At 36.5% G+C, this 17,899-nt stretch overlaps 1 protein-coding gene across 4 annotated transcripts in view; it reads right to left on the bottom strand.

Annotated features, from left to right (window-relative positions):
• VPS13A (vacuolar protein sorting 13 homolog A) overlaps positions 1-17,899 on the bottom strand; it is a 125,054-nt gene that overhangs the window by 31,284 nt on the left and 75,871 nt on the right. For 2 of the 4 annotated variants that reach the window (XM_072031723.1, XM_072031722.1), the window contains exons 48-59: positions 16,802-17,197; positions 15,917-16,021; positions 15,674-15,819; positions 13,969-14,008; positions 12,764-12,892; positions 11,879-12,012; positions 9,381-9,510; positions 7,323-7,558; positions 3,238-3,391; positions 2,374-2,520; positions 1,719-1,800; positions 294-363 (exon numbers count right to left, since the gene is read on the bottom strand). In XM_072031723.1, coding sequence (XP_071887824.1) covers positions 294-363; positions 1,719-1,800; positions 2,374-2,520; positions 3,238-3,391; positions 7,323-7,558; positions 9,381-9,510; positions 11,879-12,012; positions 12,764-12,892; positions 13,969-14,008; positions 15,674-15,819; positions 15,917-16,021; positions 16,802-17,197 — 1,769 coding nt within the window. Of the gene's footprint in view, positions 1-293; positions 364-1,718; positions 1,801-2,373; positions 2,521-3,237; positions 3,392-7,322; positions 7,559-9,380; positions 9,511-11,878; positions 12,013-12,763; positions 12,893-13,968; positions 14,009-15,672; positions 15,820-15,916; positions 16,022-16,801; positions 17,198-17,899 lie in introns of all 4 variants that reach the window. The other 2 variants (XM_038170117.2, XM_038170119.2) reach the window with 1 other exon arrangement.

The following is a 17,899-nucleotide window of genomic DNA, read 5'->3' as shown; positions in this document are numbered from 1 at the left end:
TATTATGATTATTACTATTATTATTATTATTATTATTATGTTTGCTGGTTTTTACCAAATGAGGAAAAGACTAAAAATCTTCATTAGAAGAATTGAAAATTCTTCATTACTCTGTAGTTCTGTGGTTAATAGAGGGCTGCGTTTTCACATCTCTTTCTGAAGAGCTCTTATTTTTACCAGTATGATTTGGTGTAAAATTATCTTGCATTATGTTTGCCCCTAATTGATTTTAATTTTTAAGCTTGATTAAACATAATCAATGGCAAAAAGATGGAATATGTCAAAATACTTACTTAATATGAGATATTTGTGAATGTCCTGCAGTTCTCATAACAATACTGACATCGGTAAATGGTTTTGGTGCTATGAAGTTGTAAAATAAAAACAGATCAGCACAGATCTTTCCATGATCGACATACCTTTATGTTTTTAATATGAAAATGTCATATGTGTTCAGGATTTTTTCAATCCTATGGAGTAGGATTATATAATGGATGTGACTGGCAAACAAATAAATCACTGAAAAGAGCAGGAACAGGAAGGAATAGGAAGACAAGGGTGAAATGGAGTATCAAAATCCTATTTCAGTTATCTCTGAAAATGTACCATCTAAATGCAAATTAATCATGATATAATCTTAGACATATAATTTCCCTAGTCTTGTAAAAAAAATTCTTCAAAGACCAATACAAAAATAAAAAAATTTTTTAAAAAATCTTCAGCTTTATGAACTCTAGCTTAAAATTGATCATATTCAGGATAAAAACCTGCCATTTTAATAGCTTCTGAAAAGAAGCTATATAGTATTCTTTATATTTCAAATTCTTGTATTTCAACTCAGAATCTCTCTTGACATTATGCTGATCTTCCAAGTGACTTTGCCCTAAGTAAGTTAATGTAAGACTGCAGTTCCCCACATTGTACACTGACTTTGAGGTCTATACTCTGTTCCATGGAGAACCGGGTAGGTTACAAACAAGACACACAAAATATACTTTGCCATCTAAGGAGATGGTGCATCGCATAGCAATTTTGAGTTCAGACTGGTATTATCACGTTTCTTTTCTTATTCACGTAAGTCATGTATTGTATGCAAGCAAATAAAAAAACATGCTTTTTAAACAACATGATTACTATGAACAACTTATTTTAGGCAGTAGGGAAAGTTTTGGCCACTGAAGATGAAAAGTGATTATTAAAAATCCTCACTGTTTCTGAACTTCAAACACAAGTAATACAGAAACCATGAAACAGATTCACAATCATCAAGTCTAGCAAAGTTTTGAACATTTCTTATTTTCATCAGGGAACTCCCCTCCTAAGATGGTCAGCTCTCAGCTTTAGTTGTGGTCTGAATCCAACTGCTAAAAGCCCATTTTAAGCTCAAAATAAATTTAACTTACACCTTAAAATCTCCAAGAGCAATGAATTGGTTTGTCAGAAAGATGTGCTTAAAAGGTATGATATCAATGGATAAAATGTTTTGTTGCTGTTTTTGTCTGTTTATTCTAATTGCTGTTTAGATGGTAATTTTCTCTACAAAGAAGATACAGAGAAAACCAAATTACCTCCCTGTCTCTAGAATTAGTATGTGTGTTCTGTGTAGTCAGTAAGCACGAATGGTCTTCATCTGATAAAAGTGGCAAGGTTCACTTCATTAAAAGCAAGCTATCTTGTAATTTTATTAGTAAAGATTACGTTAAGCTAGAACAACAAACCTGAATCCAAGGTGATGGACTTTGGAGGTTTAATAGGATAGAACACAAAGGGAAATATGGCTCCAGGAATCTGGTTTTGTATCTAATAGGGGTAAGGACAGGACAAGGTGTAGCATGTTAGCTTTTCAGTAGTTAAATATTTCACAAGTAGGAAAAACACAAGAATTATGAGCATTACCTGTAGCATTCCACCAATTCAAAAGCAGGAAAAAAGCAACTACTATGGTTCACAATATCTCAGTTTTCAAAATGAAACTATCCAATCCAAATAGTCTAGAAAAGTTTCTCCCAGCTGGTGGTTACAAGTGGTTCACAAAATTGTTACAAAGGATTTGTTTTAAAAACTTGAACATGTAATTCGCAGAAAATAGCAAATTATACCTGATTTTTAGTTGGTCATAAATAAGAGCAGGAAAAAGCATGGAATATGAACAGTAACATTTTCCTCAACAGTCATAGGTGACTATGGTGTTTTTTTTTCAGAAGCATTTAAGCAGTATTTCTTTTCAAAGATTGAGAAGCACTGATGCCGAAGCCACTGAGCAAAATTAAATTCAAGAAATGAAAAATGCAAACAAATCTGAAAATAAATCCAAGTTTCCTTAAAAGGCACTTTTTCTTAATAAATAATTCTCTGTTCTCTGACAAGACTCACCTGTATCCTGTAAACTTGAATTCTGAAAGACTTCTGATGTGCTGATGAACTGTACTCTACTTTCAAAGCCGGTAGGTAATTCCTTCTAATAGGAATCTCATTGGGTTGTTGAATTTTCATGTTACATCCATTAGGAGTTAAACACACCTATTGTTAAAATAAAAGTTATTTGTATTAAAGAAAAGTTGTTATGCTACATGATTGTTATAATGTACTTTAAAATTTACACTTCTCGTTAACATTGTAATAAAAGCTTAACAGTAAAAGTCTTGCAGCTTATTTACCTATGCTATGTTAATTTACCAACAACACGTTTCTAATGAGTATCTTGAATTTATCTACAGACAAGGATAGCAGCATTCAGAGCATAACATCCTTTTACTTTCTAGAATTATTTCTGGATTTTTTTTTTTGTATTTATGTGACAGAATGACACAGCTGAATTATGTCTCACTGTGGTATACCACAACGAGGGAAAATACAAGATTTTGTGTTAAGACAAACACTCCCTCAAACTAACATCCTGCCCTCCTTCCAGGTATAACAGATGAAAAAAATGCAGAATTTCTTTATTGTATCTTTGTGAATATTTAGTCCCGTGACCAGTAAAAATGTTACAGTTCCATTTCAAAGTTAGAGGCTAACAAAAACAGGTCTACAGCAAACTGTCAAATATTTTTGGATTTCTCTTTCTAGACAAAGATTTTTTTCCCAGGCAAAGAAAAAAATGGGATTTCAAATGAACAGGGTAAATCAATCATCTCAATTATCACTGTAAGTTTTTCATAGATGGCAAAAACTGATACATGATCTTTTTCCTGTACACAACTATTAACAACAGATTTAGAGAATGATCAGTATTACCAAGACATTGGATTCCAACTCAATAATCTTATTTTCTGAAGGAGTTAGCTCACTGTAATCTTTGAATTCTTGTTCTAATTTATCAGTTTGCTTAACACTCATTGGTCTCCATCTTGATTTCTTCTCAGGTTTTGTCTCCCAAACCACATCAGAACTTTGAAAACAAAAGAAAAGATTTAGCAAGTACAAAACAAGTTTTACATGCCTCAGTATAGCTTTTAATACGTAGTAACTATGGAATGAGAAAACACATAATAAAACACTCATGTTGTAAATAAAAATGACCCAAATCACCCACTTCCTTCTCTGTACCAAAGAAATAAGGAAAGATAAATAGCAAGTTTTTGTTTTTTCTTTTTATCTCCCCAGTTTAACAAAGGTAGGCAGGTAAGGACACTTTGTCAAGGAACTCAGTTTCAACAGTACTACATCTGTTATTCTACAGACTCATTGTGGGCTTCTGCGCATATTCCTGCATATATTTTGGCATGGTTGATTCAGTAGAAATTGAGTTTCTCAAGTCAACAGAAAACATTGCCTGAACTGCTTCTTATATTTGATAGTTTCTTCACTTGATCTGCCTAAATTACTAGACAGTGTTTCAGTTTATGTGTTTCCTCTACTGATTTCATAGTGTTGTAGGATTTGTTTGTTTTGTTTTTTTGTTGTTGTTGCTGTTTCTTTGTTTACAGTATCCCAGAATCATTCTTTTCTATTCTTTCCTTCTTTTATTATTAATGAAAGACTAAAGTTATCCATTATCTTTAAAGGGCTCTGGCATCTTTTCTGCTTAGTTCTACTGCTTCTGTGAGAAGCTCTTACGTCTGATTTCACCTTGCAATCAAACAGAATGTACATGTATGATATAGGGCACAAACCAACAACTGTCAGACAAGTGGAGAATATTCATTCTTTCCACAAGTTACTATACAAAATAAATGTACATAGCTCCCTAATCCAATTCCTTCTAGCTACATCCGTGTCTGTATTCAGATACATCAATGGCAGAACGAGTTAAAACATAAAAAATAAATGTGAGCTAGAGGACAAAATAACAGCTACAAAATAGAGTACCGATTTGAAACAGCTGTAGGTTTTTTGTTTGCTTTTGTTATCATTTTCTTTTTCTAAATGCACTGGGATCCCATTTCTTGCACAGTAAAACTTGTTTCTGCATCATGTTAGATACAAATTGCCTCTTGCTTCTATTTTTGTAGAAGATAGACAAAAACATCAGCATTCTGAATGACAATTTTTGTTGTTTGTTTTTTTTCACTGTAACCAAGGATTCACTTGTCATCTTCAGAAACTGGCTTCAGGAGCTTGACACCTCCTTTGATTAATAACAGATAAGTACCACCTATAACCATGGCTAGACTCCTGACTATGGATGACCACTTCCCAAAAGAAATCCGTATTTTGAATCTGGGCATTTAGCTGCCACTTTTAAAAATCTAGATTTCCACTGTTTAGATAATTATTACAGCACTGTTTCTCAAGTGAGGGCAAGGATTTGAATTTTCTTAGCGAATGGCAGAGCTGAATCAGTGAAGTATACACATACATTAAGTTTCTGCTTGTTTTGCAGTGAAGTACAAAGAATTTAGAGGAAAAAGAAAATCCTCTGTCTAGCAACCTCACAGATATGAACATACAAAAGCAGGTGGAGTATGGCAGTGACATATACAAGTACCCCTTTAGCAATCTAAAGAGCCCCTGCATAAACACATCATAGCCAATGCTTTAGTATTGTAAAGTTTCTTTTCTGCTCCCCTCTGAAAACGATACAGTAACAAAGCAAAGGTATTACAGTCTTCAAGTCTCCACAATCACAGAATCACCTAGGTTGGAAGAGACCTCCAAGATCACCTCGTCCAACCTCTGACCTAACACTAACAAGTCCTCCACTAAACCATATCCCTAAGCTCTACATCTAAACGTCTTTTAAAGACCTCCAGGGATGGTGACTCCACCATTTCCCTGGGCAGCCCATTCCAATGACTAACAACCTTTTCAGTAAAGAAGTTCTTCCTAACATCCAATCTAAACCTCCCCTGGAGTAAGTTTAGCCCATCTTCCCTCCCAGAAAGGAAGCACTCACACAACCCCTGAGAATCAGCAAGAGCTGTTTATTGCCAGGACATCTTGCAGGTAAGCCTGCGGGATGTCCGTGGTGTTTGGTGGCTCCAAGCTAATGCTTGCGATGGAGCCTGAGCAACGAGTAGGGAGCTCGCCAGGCACTCCTGCGATGATGTTGGTGCTCTCGGATGGCAGAGCACGAAGACATGCTGCAGTAGTCCCAGGTCTGTCCTGGCAGAGGTGGATCCACTTCCATCTGTTCCTCCACATCTGGTGGATCCAGCTCCATGGGCTCCACGGTGCTGGGCAGAAGGCTAAGCCAGTCCTTGCCCAGGACTGCCCAAATGGGATGCCTTCCATCAGGAATGTTCTCAGGCCAGGGTGCTGAACCAGGGGATTGTGCAGTGCCACACCTCAGTCCCATGCCACTGTTGGCTTGATTTTCATGCATGGGTCCGATGGTGCCATCTGGCTTACAGCCATGGCTGGGTCCTGCACTGTGCTCCAGACTATGGGCACACCTCTGCTCCCTGCGGCTGCCTGCCTGATGTTTCTGACTTCGCCCCACATCACCATTGCACCTATGGGAAGGCCCAGGCCCCCTGTCGCTGGGTATTTGAGGGGCCAGCCTGTTCCCTGCATCATTGCGGTGCCAATGATACCGCCTCTATCTGTCTGTGGGAACCAGAGGTCCCTCAGGCAGTGGTGTCTCTTGTGCCACTGGCGCCATCCCTCCGCCCACGACACCTCCTTCTGCTCAGGTGCATTCCTTCTTGAGCTTCAGCAGACTGCATGGCTGTCCTCGCACACCAAGGAGGCCTGCTGCTCGCCTTGCTCTCCTAGTCTCCTTCCTGCTGCACAAGCTGGCAATCAGAGGGCCGAGATGCTCAGCGAGTGGTGGGCCAGCTGCAGGGGGCCTGCTTTATAGGGCCCAGGGCACTGGTGGCCACTGTAACCTCAGCCAGCCTCTGTGATGGAGTGGCCCACTCATGGCCAACAGCGGCTGTGTTGGGAGCGGCCTGGAAGATGCCTCACGTGGACAAGAAGGAGGGTTGAGGGGCTGAGGGTCCCTTTTCTGGGGCTGACTCCCCCGGGCCATTTGGCTTGCCAGAGAGAAAGGCTGCCCCTTGGCCACAGGGACTGCCCTGCACCTCCCATCCTGTGCCCTGGGTTTATTGTTAACACTGTTTTTTAGGTAATTTCTATTCTTTACAGAAAAGAACAGAAGCAAGGTGCATCTTCAGCACTAATGCCCAGGTGCGCTTTGTGCTCCAAGTGAAGAATTCCTTCCTCATGTCACATCTGATCTAAATCTCTCCTCCATTTGCTCAAAGCCATTATTCCTGGTTCCATGGCTACACTCCCTGAGAGAGTCCCTCTCCAGATTTCTTCTAGGCCACTTTTATGGGTAAGGTTAGGTGGCAAAAAAGCAGGAAGAAGGCAGAAATATTGGAGGGATCAGTTTTAGAGAATTGAGTGTTCCCCTGCTGACTAACATGAATAAGGAGTGCCAGCTGCATGGAAAAGAAGTGGGAAAGTACCTAAGGGCTAAAGGATAATTTCTCAGTCAAAGCTAGCAAGAACTACAAGCTGCTACTGCTGCACCAGGATTTTCAAAATAGAAAACAGAAACGTTGCTGATTCTATCTGAAGATAGAAAAATTCACTGACAAATTATCCTCACATACTACTCCTTAAAACTCTATTATCACTTCCCAAACCATACAGACAGGAAACAACTCTGTTCAATGTATTGGGAAGCTTGGTATACAGTTATGCTTATGTTGCAAAAATATATACATCCACCCACATATACAGAAAGCATTTGCATTAATATAAAACACAGTGAAACCACTTCCCATTACAACAGCAAAATATAAAAATCCAGTTCTAAATACTCTTATGCAGCTCTCTGTTCTCTCTTTGATTCTACCCAAAAATGAAATTCAGTTAGTGAAAATACCTTAAGTTAAACATTTTATATCACTGCACACTACATAACTTACCTTGTAATTCCAATGTAGGACACCTCCTGCTTTGTATAATTATTAACCAATGAAATTCCGACATCTTGTAAAGACAGAATGATTTCTTGTTCTGCTAGTTCTGCCTTTATACTTTCATATGCCAGTTTAAAAACATTCTTATCTTCAGTGATCAGGACAATACGCTGCAAACCTTCAAAAAATGATGCTAAATAGACCACTTTTCTACAGTCCAGGCTGAGTACTTCCATTTTGTCCTACAAAACAAGAGAGGAAAAGTTTTTACAACAATATTCACCGCTCTACCCGCTACAAGAAAATGTAAAAGTCATAATAACATGAACTGAAATAGGAGACCACTTTACAAAGGTATAGGAAAATAACAAAATTTTTAATTATGAAGTTTTACAGCAGTCTTTCATTCTCTCTCTCTCACACACACTTTTGAACCGAAAACACCGCTTACTGGCATAAGCTCTAGCAAACACAGTGCTGTTACTGTTCAGTGCCCAAACCTCACTTATGTGATTCCTTATTGTACTTACTGTATATGGAATTTCATATGTATGCTAATCTCAATTACAGACAAAAAAAAATGCTGTTTTGTTGTTGTTAGGTGTTGTTTTATTTTCTCCCCACCATAAGTTAGCTAAATCGCAAAAATCCATAGCACTCTCCCATCCATTGAAATCCACTAATGTTTTAAAAGCAGCACCTGAAAAACACCTCTATTTTTATTTGATGTACTTTCAGAAAAATCACAGTGTTTGCCTAGACACTGCATGTTACCTTCTTTGTTATGGAAATAATGACATGAAAATACACCATTCTAAAATACTTCCCTATTTTTGAAACTAAATGAAGATGTTTTGGTAGGTTACACACAGGTTTAGTACAAGACACCTTTTAACATATACTATCTCATTTTTTTTACTGAGACAAAGTACCACAAGGGGAAGTTCTCCACTATGCCATTCACCAGACACCTCTGGGTGTTCACTGGATCCTTCACTGAACATGTTCAGGAACAAAGTAAATCACAGCACCATATTTTATCTGTCATTTTTGTGTGTAATGTATTAACTCACAGAAAGTTCTGACAGGCATTATAGTCTGCATGGATTGGACAAAAACTCATAACCAGAAGAATACTATCACTTTCCTTCTGTCAAATGATCCTGTGCTGCTTTGTGAGCAAAACCACACCATAAACATCTCAACAACTTAACTTAGCTTTTTATCATAGATAAAACTTACAGAACTTGCAGGAAAAAACACCTTAGTGAATAGAACATTTAATATACATTTAGTTCAGTTGAAGAAGAAAGTGACTAATTAAGAAAGTGACTAACACCAAACAAAATATTTAGGAGTTTCCTTTTAAAGTAAAACAAGAGCAAGTAATGTAAAATTATGTAGCAGTTATGGCAGAGGCATATTAGCTTCCATGGTTAGTGATCTGAAAATCATTAAGTCATGGCTGCACAAGTCAGCACATTCTGCAAACAATTCTCCTCAATTTTTACTGTTGAACTATTTCCCTGAGAATAGACAAAAATGCCATAGGACATGCAACTTGAAAGGCAAACCAACAGTCTTGATTCAATCACATGAAGTTCCTCCTGGATCAGTTATCCCAGAATTGAATTAGGCCTACAGCAAGACAAAGTTCTAAAGGTGAAAATCTTTCCTGTACTGCCAATAGTGGCTAAACATAATGCTATTATGCAAACTTAGCTATTCATCTAATCATGCGTATAAATTGTCAAGAATATTACAGTTCTTCCTTTTCCAACTAATTCTATGTGAGGATAATAAAAACCACGCATAAAAGTATAGCCAGCATACACACCACTATTCAAGCTAACATCCCCAGCTTTTGCATATGAAGCTACAGAACAGCCATCTTTATTGTGATTTGAGTGAATCTGCTCTGCACAGTGCTTGTATCAAAATAATGCCTAGATTTATTAACAAAATAGTGAAAAACAAACAAACAAACAAGTAAACAACCTGCAACAGTGGATACAGAATAGGATAATAAATAAAATTTAAAGTAGAGCTACATAACAGACGTACTTCCTTTGGGGTGATTTCCTCAGTTATTTTTCCACATTTCCATGTCAATTTTCTAGATCCTGCTGGATCTGCCCAAGTGTACAACACTGCCTTATTTGGCTGAAGACAGCCTTCCAATTGACTGAGGGAGCTAGAATGAAGTAATATTAAATTAAAATGTAAATAAACATTTTGCATCAATGACATTTGCATTCTAACATATCCATTAAACAACCAAGAACACCTTTATTATTTTTTAAGTAATGAAAATGAAAACTGAAAACAGCATTAAGGGTATAAAAACATGCAATAAAACGTCCTCAGCACAATTAATAAAAGTATTATTTAAACTTAAAAACAAATATTTATACTTCATAAATAAATTATACCCAGTAGATTTCAAAAAATCATTTTCTTCGCCACTTGTGATTAATATGGAAACATTAAGTACAGAAAAATTAGAAAGCAGAGCTTACACACATGAAGAAGAAAATTCGAGGTTTGTGCTGTCTAACATTAATACTCCAAGATATATAAAAAATAAAGCATTTAAAGTCCACTGTTTAGGAAAGCTTTCCTCTACACAATCTGCTGAAGGTAAAAATGTCTAGTATTTAGTATCTAGATATAGTGGGTATTTTCTGGCAAACAGATTTTAAACACTATTACTCTTCTACTATCTACTTTATCACAGTAGATAAACAGGCAGACTTTTCTACTACAGCTCTGCAAGGAGCTTGCCCATTGTCATATAGTTCATTACAATATTTATGTATTAAATTTACATTGGGGATGAACAAAATCCCGACAAAATAAAAATGACTAATCCTTACAGATTAAAAAAAATGAAGAAAACGCTTGACTTTATTCCTCATATAAAATGGAGCAGCATACAGCTGCAATCTTTGTATTTGAGTAGCAGCTCTTCCACTTCTGGAAAAAAGTATATTTTGTCCACACTGGTCTGACTGTCTGAAAGAGTACATTTGGCTTTTAAAAGGATACTGTCCAAGAGCACTGTAATAATGCTTACACTTTGCACTGCAGAATAATAATGCTAATAGTATGCACTGCAATTATAAGCATACAGTAGCATACAGCAGCAAAGCATTATGAAGACATTCCATCTTGAGAACAGAAGCAGTACAGCTGCACTCCGGTTGTGCAGCACAGTGCTGATCAACATAATTTGCTGTGAGCATTAAGTCACTCCACACAAGTAGAATGCTTGGCACCATTCTGTACTACACCTTGAAAAATGTTTTATGCAGAAAAATGTGAACAGAAGAATTCACGTTTTAAAGACTTGCACCCTCAACTCCAAACACTTACCCCAGTTCCATCAGGTGTTTGAGAAAACCAAGACGGAAATAAATTTTCAGTGACTGCAGATAGTTCATATATGTTAAAATAACCTAAGTTTCAGTCCAGCTTAACAAAACTTACATAACTACCCATCTGTTTTCCAGTCCATTCCCTCATCTCTCCTATAAAATTTTAGTTTATAAATTTTTATTATTTCTGCTAAATCTAAACTAAACTTGGTCGCACAGGAAAACTTTCAAATCTAACTACTTTTCCAGCTCATCTATTATTTATTTTACCCAGTCAGCACATGAATAGTTCCAGAATATCCAAGCAGATCCTTTGCCCCAAAAGGGATGCAAGGACACAAAATTCTTGTAAGATGAGACTCAAGTTTTTTTAGCTCACAAAATATTTTCTTTGTTTCTATAAACAGGTGACTGGCTTTACCACTCTGTTAACTACTAATCCTATTCAGTTTATAAAACAAAAGATTTTTGGGTGTTCTGACAAAACTAAGACATTCAATTCAATAACAAATAGGCTTTTCTTCTCCATTATTTCAGCTCACGTAGTTGAAAATAAAAAGAAAGTTTTGGATACTGAACTACTTTGCTCTACAATTTCATAGACCGCTGATACAATTAAAAAAATATGTTCCTGTGTAGGAGATGAGAGTATTCTACAGAGTATCATTTCAATACTGTTTTACACAGCACTCTAATTTCTTCCCATTATTAAATAAACCTAAAATGCTGATGTGTGTATTTTGTTAATTCCGTATGTAATTTAGGCATTTTGTAAATGTACACAGTTTTCCCTCTCACTGGAAACAACTGAAAAAAGACTGGCTCCATCCTCTTGACACCCTCCGCTCAGCTATTTATGAGCACTGGTGAGGTGTCCCCTCAGTCTTCTCTTTTCCAGGCTAAACAGGCCCAGCTCTCTCAGCCTGTCCTCATGTAAGAGGTGCTGCAGTGCTCTAATCATCTTCATAGCCCTCCTCTGAACTTGCTCCAGTAGCTCCATGTCCCTCTTGTAATGGGAAGCCCTGAACTGGACACGATACTCCAGCTGTGGCCTCACCAGGGTTGAGTAGAGGGGGAAGATCACCTCCCTGTTGCTTACCTGCTGCTAAGCAGACATGGTTACAATACATGAAATAAGTGACGTGTCTCATTGCAGATATCCACACAAAAACCCTTCTTGCATACCTTTGTCCATACTCAATAATTTCTTCTTCAGTGTGGTTTATCAACAGAAATGGTGCTGCGCCATCATGGTAATTAGAAAAGGTGATCACCGTAGAATGTTCAGTCAGGTTAACATCCACTATAATTCCCCCAAGCTATCAGATGCAAAAAAATATAAAATAAATAACAGTAGAATTAATTTCTAATAAAGCAAATGTAATTCAAATATTCCTGAAACTTTTACTGTAATAGGATGAAACCACCAAACAGTGAAATGAACAACCCGTTCTAACATGATTGTAAAAAAAATTCCAAATCATACCGTTATTAGGAGACAAACACTGCATTCAGTAACAAAAATTTTGCAAAATTACAAAAAAAAAAAAAAAAAAAAAAAAAGAGGGGTTCTATACTCTCAAAATCTAGGCTGTTAGTAGAGGAATCTTCCTTGAACCACTCAAACTCAGTAATGCCTCTCAAAATATTCTACTATGAAAAATATCAAAGTATTTCAGAACTGCTGCTAGATGAGGCTATTTGCAATGTAATGGCAAATTTAGTGGCAACAAAATTACTTTTCAAAGTAGCAGTGTCACTTCACAGTTAAAGTAAATACTTTTCAGCCTTAGCTGGAAAACACGGGGAAAAAAAAGAATCTTTCTTACAGTCTGTTTCTCCAAAAAGTGTTTAAAATGAAACATGTACATATCCTTATATAAACAAGACAGCGTGTGAATGAGAATAATATACTTGCATATATATAGCCTTTTCCTCACCTAAGGTTCTGAAATATTTGATCGAGTCTAAAGGCAAAAAAAAAAAAAAAAAAAAAAAAAAAAAAAAAAGGGAGAATGAAAACAGAGAACTTATTTATGCTGTTTTATCCAATTTCCAAAGGTCATTTACCTTGTTGTCCAAATGCAGTAAGAGACAATTTTCTTGCTTATCAAAATTTATCTTCTTTGGAGGCAGATCTGAATTTTCAACTCTAACAAGCAGTTTGTTGGCATCATTTTCAGGCCAAAAGGGAATACACTGTTAAAAAAAAGCAGGCATTTTAAGTGAGAAGACAATGACATTCCACTTCAGCCCAAAGTTAATTTCTAAAATTTTACTCACAAGTGTAGTGCAGTCTGACCAGGAATTCTATTAAAACACCTGAGTAATTACTTACCTCAACACAATAAACTGAAAGGAAGTCAAAAGAAAATCAGGCTACAGTGAAGAAACAGAGGCAGTAAGGAGCTAAAAGCACAAATGTAAGACTTCGTATTCATAAGAACAAGTAGTCTTAAAATGGATAGTGTATGCAAAATACAGAGTATAAAGCCAGGCAGAGGTACAACACCAAAATGGACGTGCTTGCTAAAAGAAATAAAGAAAAAATCCATTGTCAAACCTGTATTTTTTTCTGTTAATAGATCTCTTGCAAAACAAGTCTAAACTACAGATCAGTCTTATAGTGACCATCAATGACAAAAAAAAAGATATTAGCATAAATACACTCCTGAGTAACTTGAGAAAGCAGGGTATTGGCACATTAGCTGTTCTTTTGTGATAATATATATATGTATACACACACACAACCCCACATATTTATGTATATATATGCGTGCATATGAAACACGAAAATTAAGTATGAAGCCTTAGTCAGAGTGCACAGTCTGCTATTTTCACCCACAGTTGAATTCACAGCCCTTCTAGGTTTAAAAATAACACAATCTCTCTTCAATAGTTTACATTCTGAATGATAAGACAGGGAGGCACAAAAGAAAAGTTTTAATCGCAACCATGGAAAAGTTTGGAGCAAATGAAAACAGTCCTGCCAAGGAACAAACTATGATTAGCCAAAACTCTCAACTGCATTCACACTCAACAGCATTCTTATAAAGTTCATGGTGGTTCTACACTCAGAATGAAAATACCAGCATAAACCAAAGACTATCTAAACACATAATTTTTCCTGTATTTCAAACTGTTCACTCACAACATTCAAAGCTGCAGAAGCATCTCTTTTCAATACAGATTAAGAAAACAGATGCTTAGATTCAATTCCATTTTGAATCCTAGAATTAGATCTTCAGTGGTGAAATACTAGTTCACCAACTTACCATGCCACTAAGTTCCCTTTCCCATTGTTTCTCACACCACAGGAAGCAGAAAGACAAAGGAAAAAAATATAGTTAAACCGCAAGACTGAAGATGTTACCTACACCAACACATATTGTGCAGACAAAAGAAATTCAAATTATGTTGTAATACAGCATCAAGTACAGCAAGCAAGTCTTAACATGGAACATAAGAGAGCTCAGAGGAAATTTGAAGAGAATGTCAACAATAAATTAAAGTTTTAAATCAAAACTAAAATAAGTAAGGAGGATTGGCATAAGAAGTTACAGAAGCAACTATAGAGAAATGAAAAAATATTTTTTGCAACGGTCTTTACTGCAATAGTCATAAAATGATGCTGTTTTCAAATGTTTTGCCACATACTTGCTAGCTAACTGCTTCACCAGACATTATATTTATATTTCTACCTCCACTCCATAGTCAGAGTTCTAATCTGTATTTAGCAGCAATCTTATCTACAGCCTTCGTCAATATTTTCTTTCTTTCTTCTTCTACAGATGCATGCTGGTCAGGTGTCTTCCACTATACCTAACTTAAATCATGGTCCTTGACAAGCTATTTCATACTAGTCGATATCCAGCAACTCCTTCCTATTGCAACCTTTTGGGAAATTTTAAAAGTAGAAATTAAAGTTTCTGACAGATCAACTGCTTTCCAGACAGGAAACAGGTCCAAGAATAGATGGGCTGTACACAACGATTGTTTTTTCCCTGAGAAGACAGGCTATTGGTTGCCAAGAAAGAAGAGTGGAAAAAAAGAGAAAAGCAGCAGAAAGGATTCTGCTTAAATGAAAACAACAAAGTAGAATGAAGGAGTTGGGGGGTGCTGGGCAGGGAAGTGAATGAAGCTGAGATATTATGAACTAACATTCTAACAGGCTTGTCTCTATTCTGGGTATGCTCTCTTCCAAGACCCATTGGAGGAGAGGCAGAGGGAGATTTCACTCTTCCCAGAAGGCAGTATTCTTTCAGCTCTCATAGACCTAAATAACTCCCACAGATTGGCTATGTTTCTCCTACACGTCCTGAAGGAAGCTCACAATGTATTAACTTAGAGGCACTGAACTCAAAACACACACACAAAACAATTGTATTGGTACTGCAGTGCAAAAAGTGAAGCTGCATACCCAGTCTCCAACTGAGTAGGCTTTGTTAACACAGACAAAAGCTGCCATTTCTGCACCACTTGGCCTGAGTGTCAGTGATCCATCTCCAGAAACAGTGTATTAGGAAGTTAAAACAAAACAAAAAGTGAAACAGAAGAACAGTTTGGACCTATCTGAACTGACCCATACAAAGAACCTTCTTCCTATAAGCAAGTGGCATAGCATGTACCAGGTCAGCCAAACCACTCTACCAGGTATCACTCCAAAAACAGCACACAAATTTCAGTGCCACTGCAGAGAGAGAACACAGTAACAGCAAAGCTCTTTTTCCGCATACCACTACTTATAATGCTGGTAACACCAAAAACATTCCAATTATAAATGTGAAGCAAGTTTACAATAAGTCCTAAAACAACACCGAGAAAAGGTAAGAGAACACAGGTGACTTAACTAAAAAAGCAATACAATTTATTCAGACATTGTCATTGAACACTGCATGGCTCTTATCTCCTGTCACTGAGTGTTAAAACTAATTTTTTTTTTTCTTAAACAATTGGAATAGCTTCCTTGGTAAGTTTACCTGCTGCAAAACAATCGGTATCCACTTTTCTTTGCCTTCTTCAGCTACTTCCAAAGTGTATGTGCTTCTATTTGAGATCATAAAAAATGGAGTGAAAGTCACAATTCTAGTAATATTAAAACTGCTGTTGTTTATGGTGACACCAACCTGTGAGTAGAAAAATATTGTTAGACAGATGCTGCTCTGTTCTTACTTCATTTATATTTGCAGAAAGTAATGAATTTGCATGGTAAGTTTCACTCACTTGATACTCCTTTTTATGACTCTTGCATTTCACAGAACCATGACTTCCAACAGTGTCCAGTGAAAACTGATCCGACAGTTCACTATCAGTTACCATAAGCTGCACCTATAAAGAAGCAGCCTGTATTAATTTTCAATTTACCAACACTGACATCTGGAATCACATATATAGACATGTATACACATAAATGTAAGCGCATATTGGAAACACTGGTATCTGCATGTAGAAGTCAAGACAAGACAACTGCCAGTAGTGACTCATTCCTCAGTCAGTAGTAATCAGCATTAAAAATCTCATGTAGGAAAGTCAAATGGTAAGTTGCAATTTAACCTTAGCTTACTACCAACTCAGACTGTATCTAACAACCACGACTGCAAGTATTCACTTCTCAAGCACTGGAGCTTTACATTTTTAAACAAATTCTAAGTCTTTTAAAATCACATCTAGAGTATACAAATGTAAACACAAGTGCATACTAGTGTTTCTATTAAAAAGACAAGACATTGCAATTGTCAGTATTGACTCACATAAAGATATTTTTTGCCACCATTAACTACAGGCTATGTGGAATACGCATTTTAAGTGTAAGATACTCCGGAAGAAGTAAATATGAAGATCTTGTCCTCAACTTGTCACAAGTAAAACAACAACAACAACAATGTCCTCAAAAAAAGTCAAAGAAAAAAGTCCTCAACTTATCATAAGTAAAATTTCCTAGACAAATCAACACACTGTATTATTTAAAATATTCTGCCTTTATAAAGAAATACAGTAAGATTCATGCTGTTTATGGAACATAACAGTGTAGATAGCTTTCAAAGTGTAAAAACACTCCTGTACAGCAAGAGCAAACTACAGAGCTTCAAATTTTACTAGCTGTAATACCTTGTTATTTTGGAAGAAGTTTTTGGGCTGGAAAGAAAAAAGTAGTGGCTTTTTGTAATCCGGAGGATGCTTGCGGTGGATACCATCAGCTTTGTACTGCAACATTCGACCAGTTTTATTTACCATCCAGTATGGACTGTGAATTGCTATAACCATCTGCCCAGTTGTGTAGGTCACGTGGACAGCAATGTCCAGTTCAGTCTTATCCAGCTCCGTGATGCAGTAGAATGTTGTGAAGCTGATTTCTGGTAGATTACTTTTTACATGGTACTCACTTTTCCAGTTTTGATCTAGATAGTTTAGCAACTGTAAATCTAATTTTGTTTGATCCAAGACTGCATTATGAATCTGGGCTGAACATCCATCTTCCAGAGTGTTATATTTGTTCCCATTTCCCTTATTAAAAAAAAAAGTGTACATTTTCTTATCTTTGACAATTACGATACAAGTTATTTAGGCAAAACTGTAAAGTGATTATCATATTATTTAACTGTTACATTCTTAAACATCTAAATACATTTTACTGAAAAAAAATCAATGCATTGTCATCATGGCATCATTGTCATCAAATCAATGCATTAGTATTTAACAAAATACTGTCACAAAATTCAAATGCGTGTAACGTCTAAATGACAGATTTCTTCAACGCGGTATTTCTTTCATTGAATTCGTAAAAGAGATACAGAAAGATTCTGTTACTTCCAAACACATGGCAGAGGCCATGGTCTCTAGCTCTAGTAATTGTACATTTGTAATAAAAAATTATTATTAAACTATTTTACCTGCATCCAAATACTAATCATTAAGACCGTTTGAAAAAAACATTTCAGTGCCTACCCTATTATTCTAAACCTACATCAGTAAGAAGTGGAGCACAATCAGGACATATCCTCAAAATGAAACATTTAGTACTGAGGAACCAGTGTCAACACTACATGATTTAGGTGTTTTACTTGACAGTGGCTCATATCTAGACTTGGAATGATGGCCCACTAACAGTTAAAGGGCACCTAATGATTTGATTTCTTCTAAAAAGAGTGCACCGTCTTGCACTTCGGCTGCAATTCAAGCCAAAACCTGGCAAAAATGCACCACTGG

The sequence above is a fragment of the Anas platyrhynchos genome, chromosome Z, assembly GCF_047663525.1.
Source record: "Anas platyrhynchos isolate ZD024472 breed Pekin duck chromosome Z, IASCAAS_PekinDuck_T2T, whole genome shotgun sequence".
Lineage (NCBI taxonomy): Eukaryota > Metazoa > Chordata > Aves > Anseriformes > Anatidae > Anas > Anas platyrhynchos.
The sequence above is the reverse complement of the archived record's forward strand: the minus strand, read 5'-3'. Positions and strand labels throughout refer to the sequence as shown.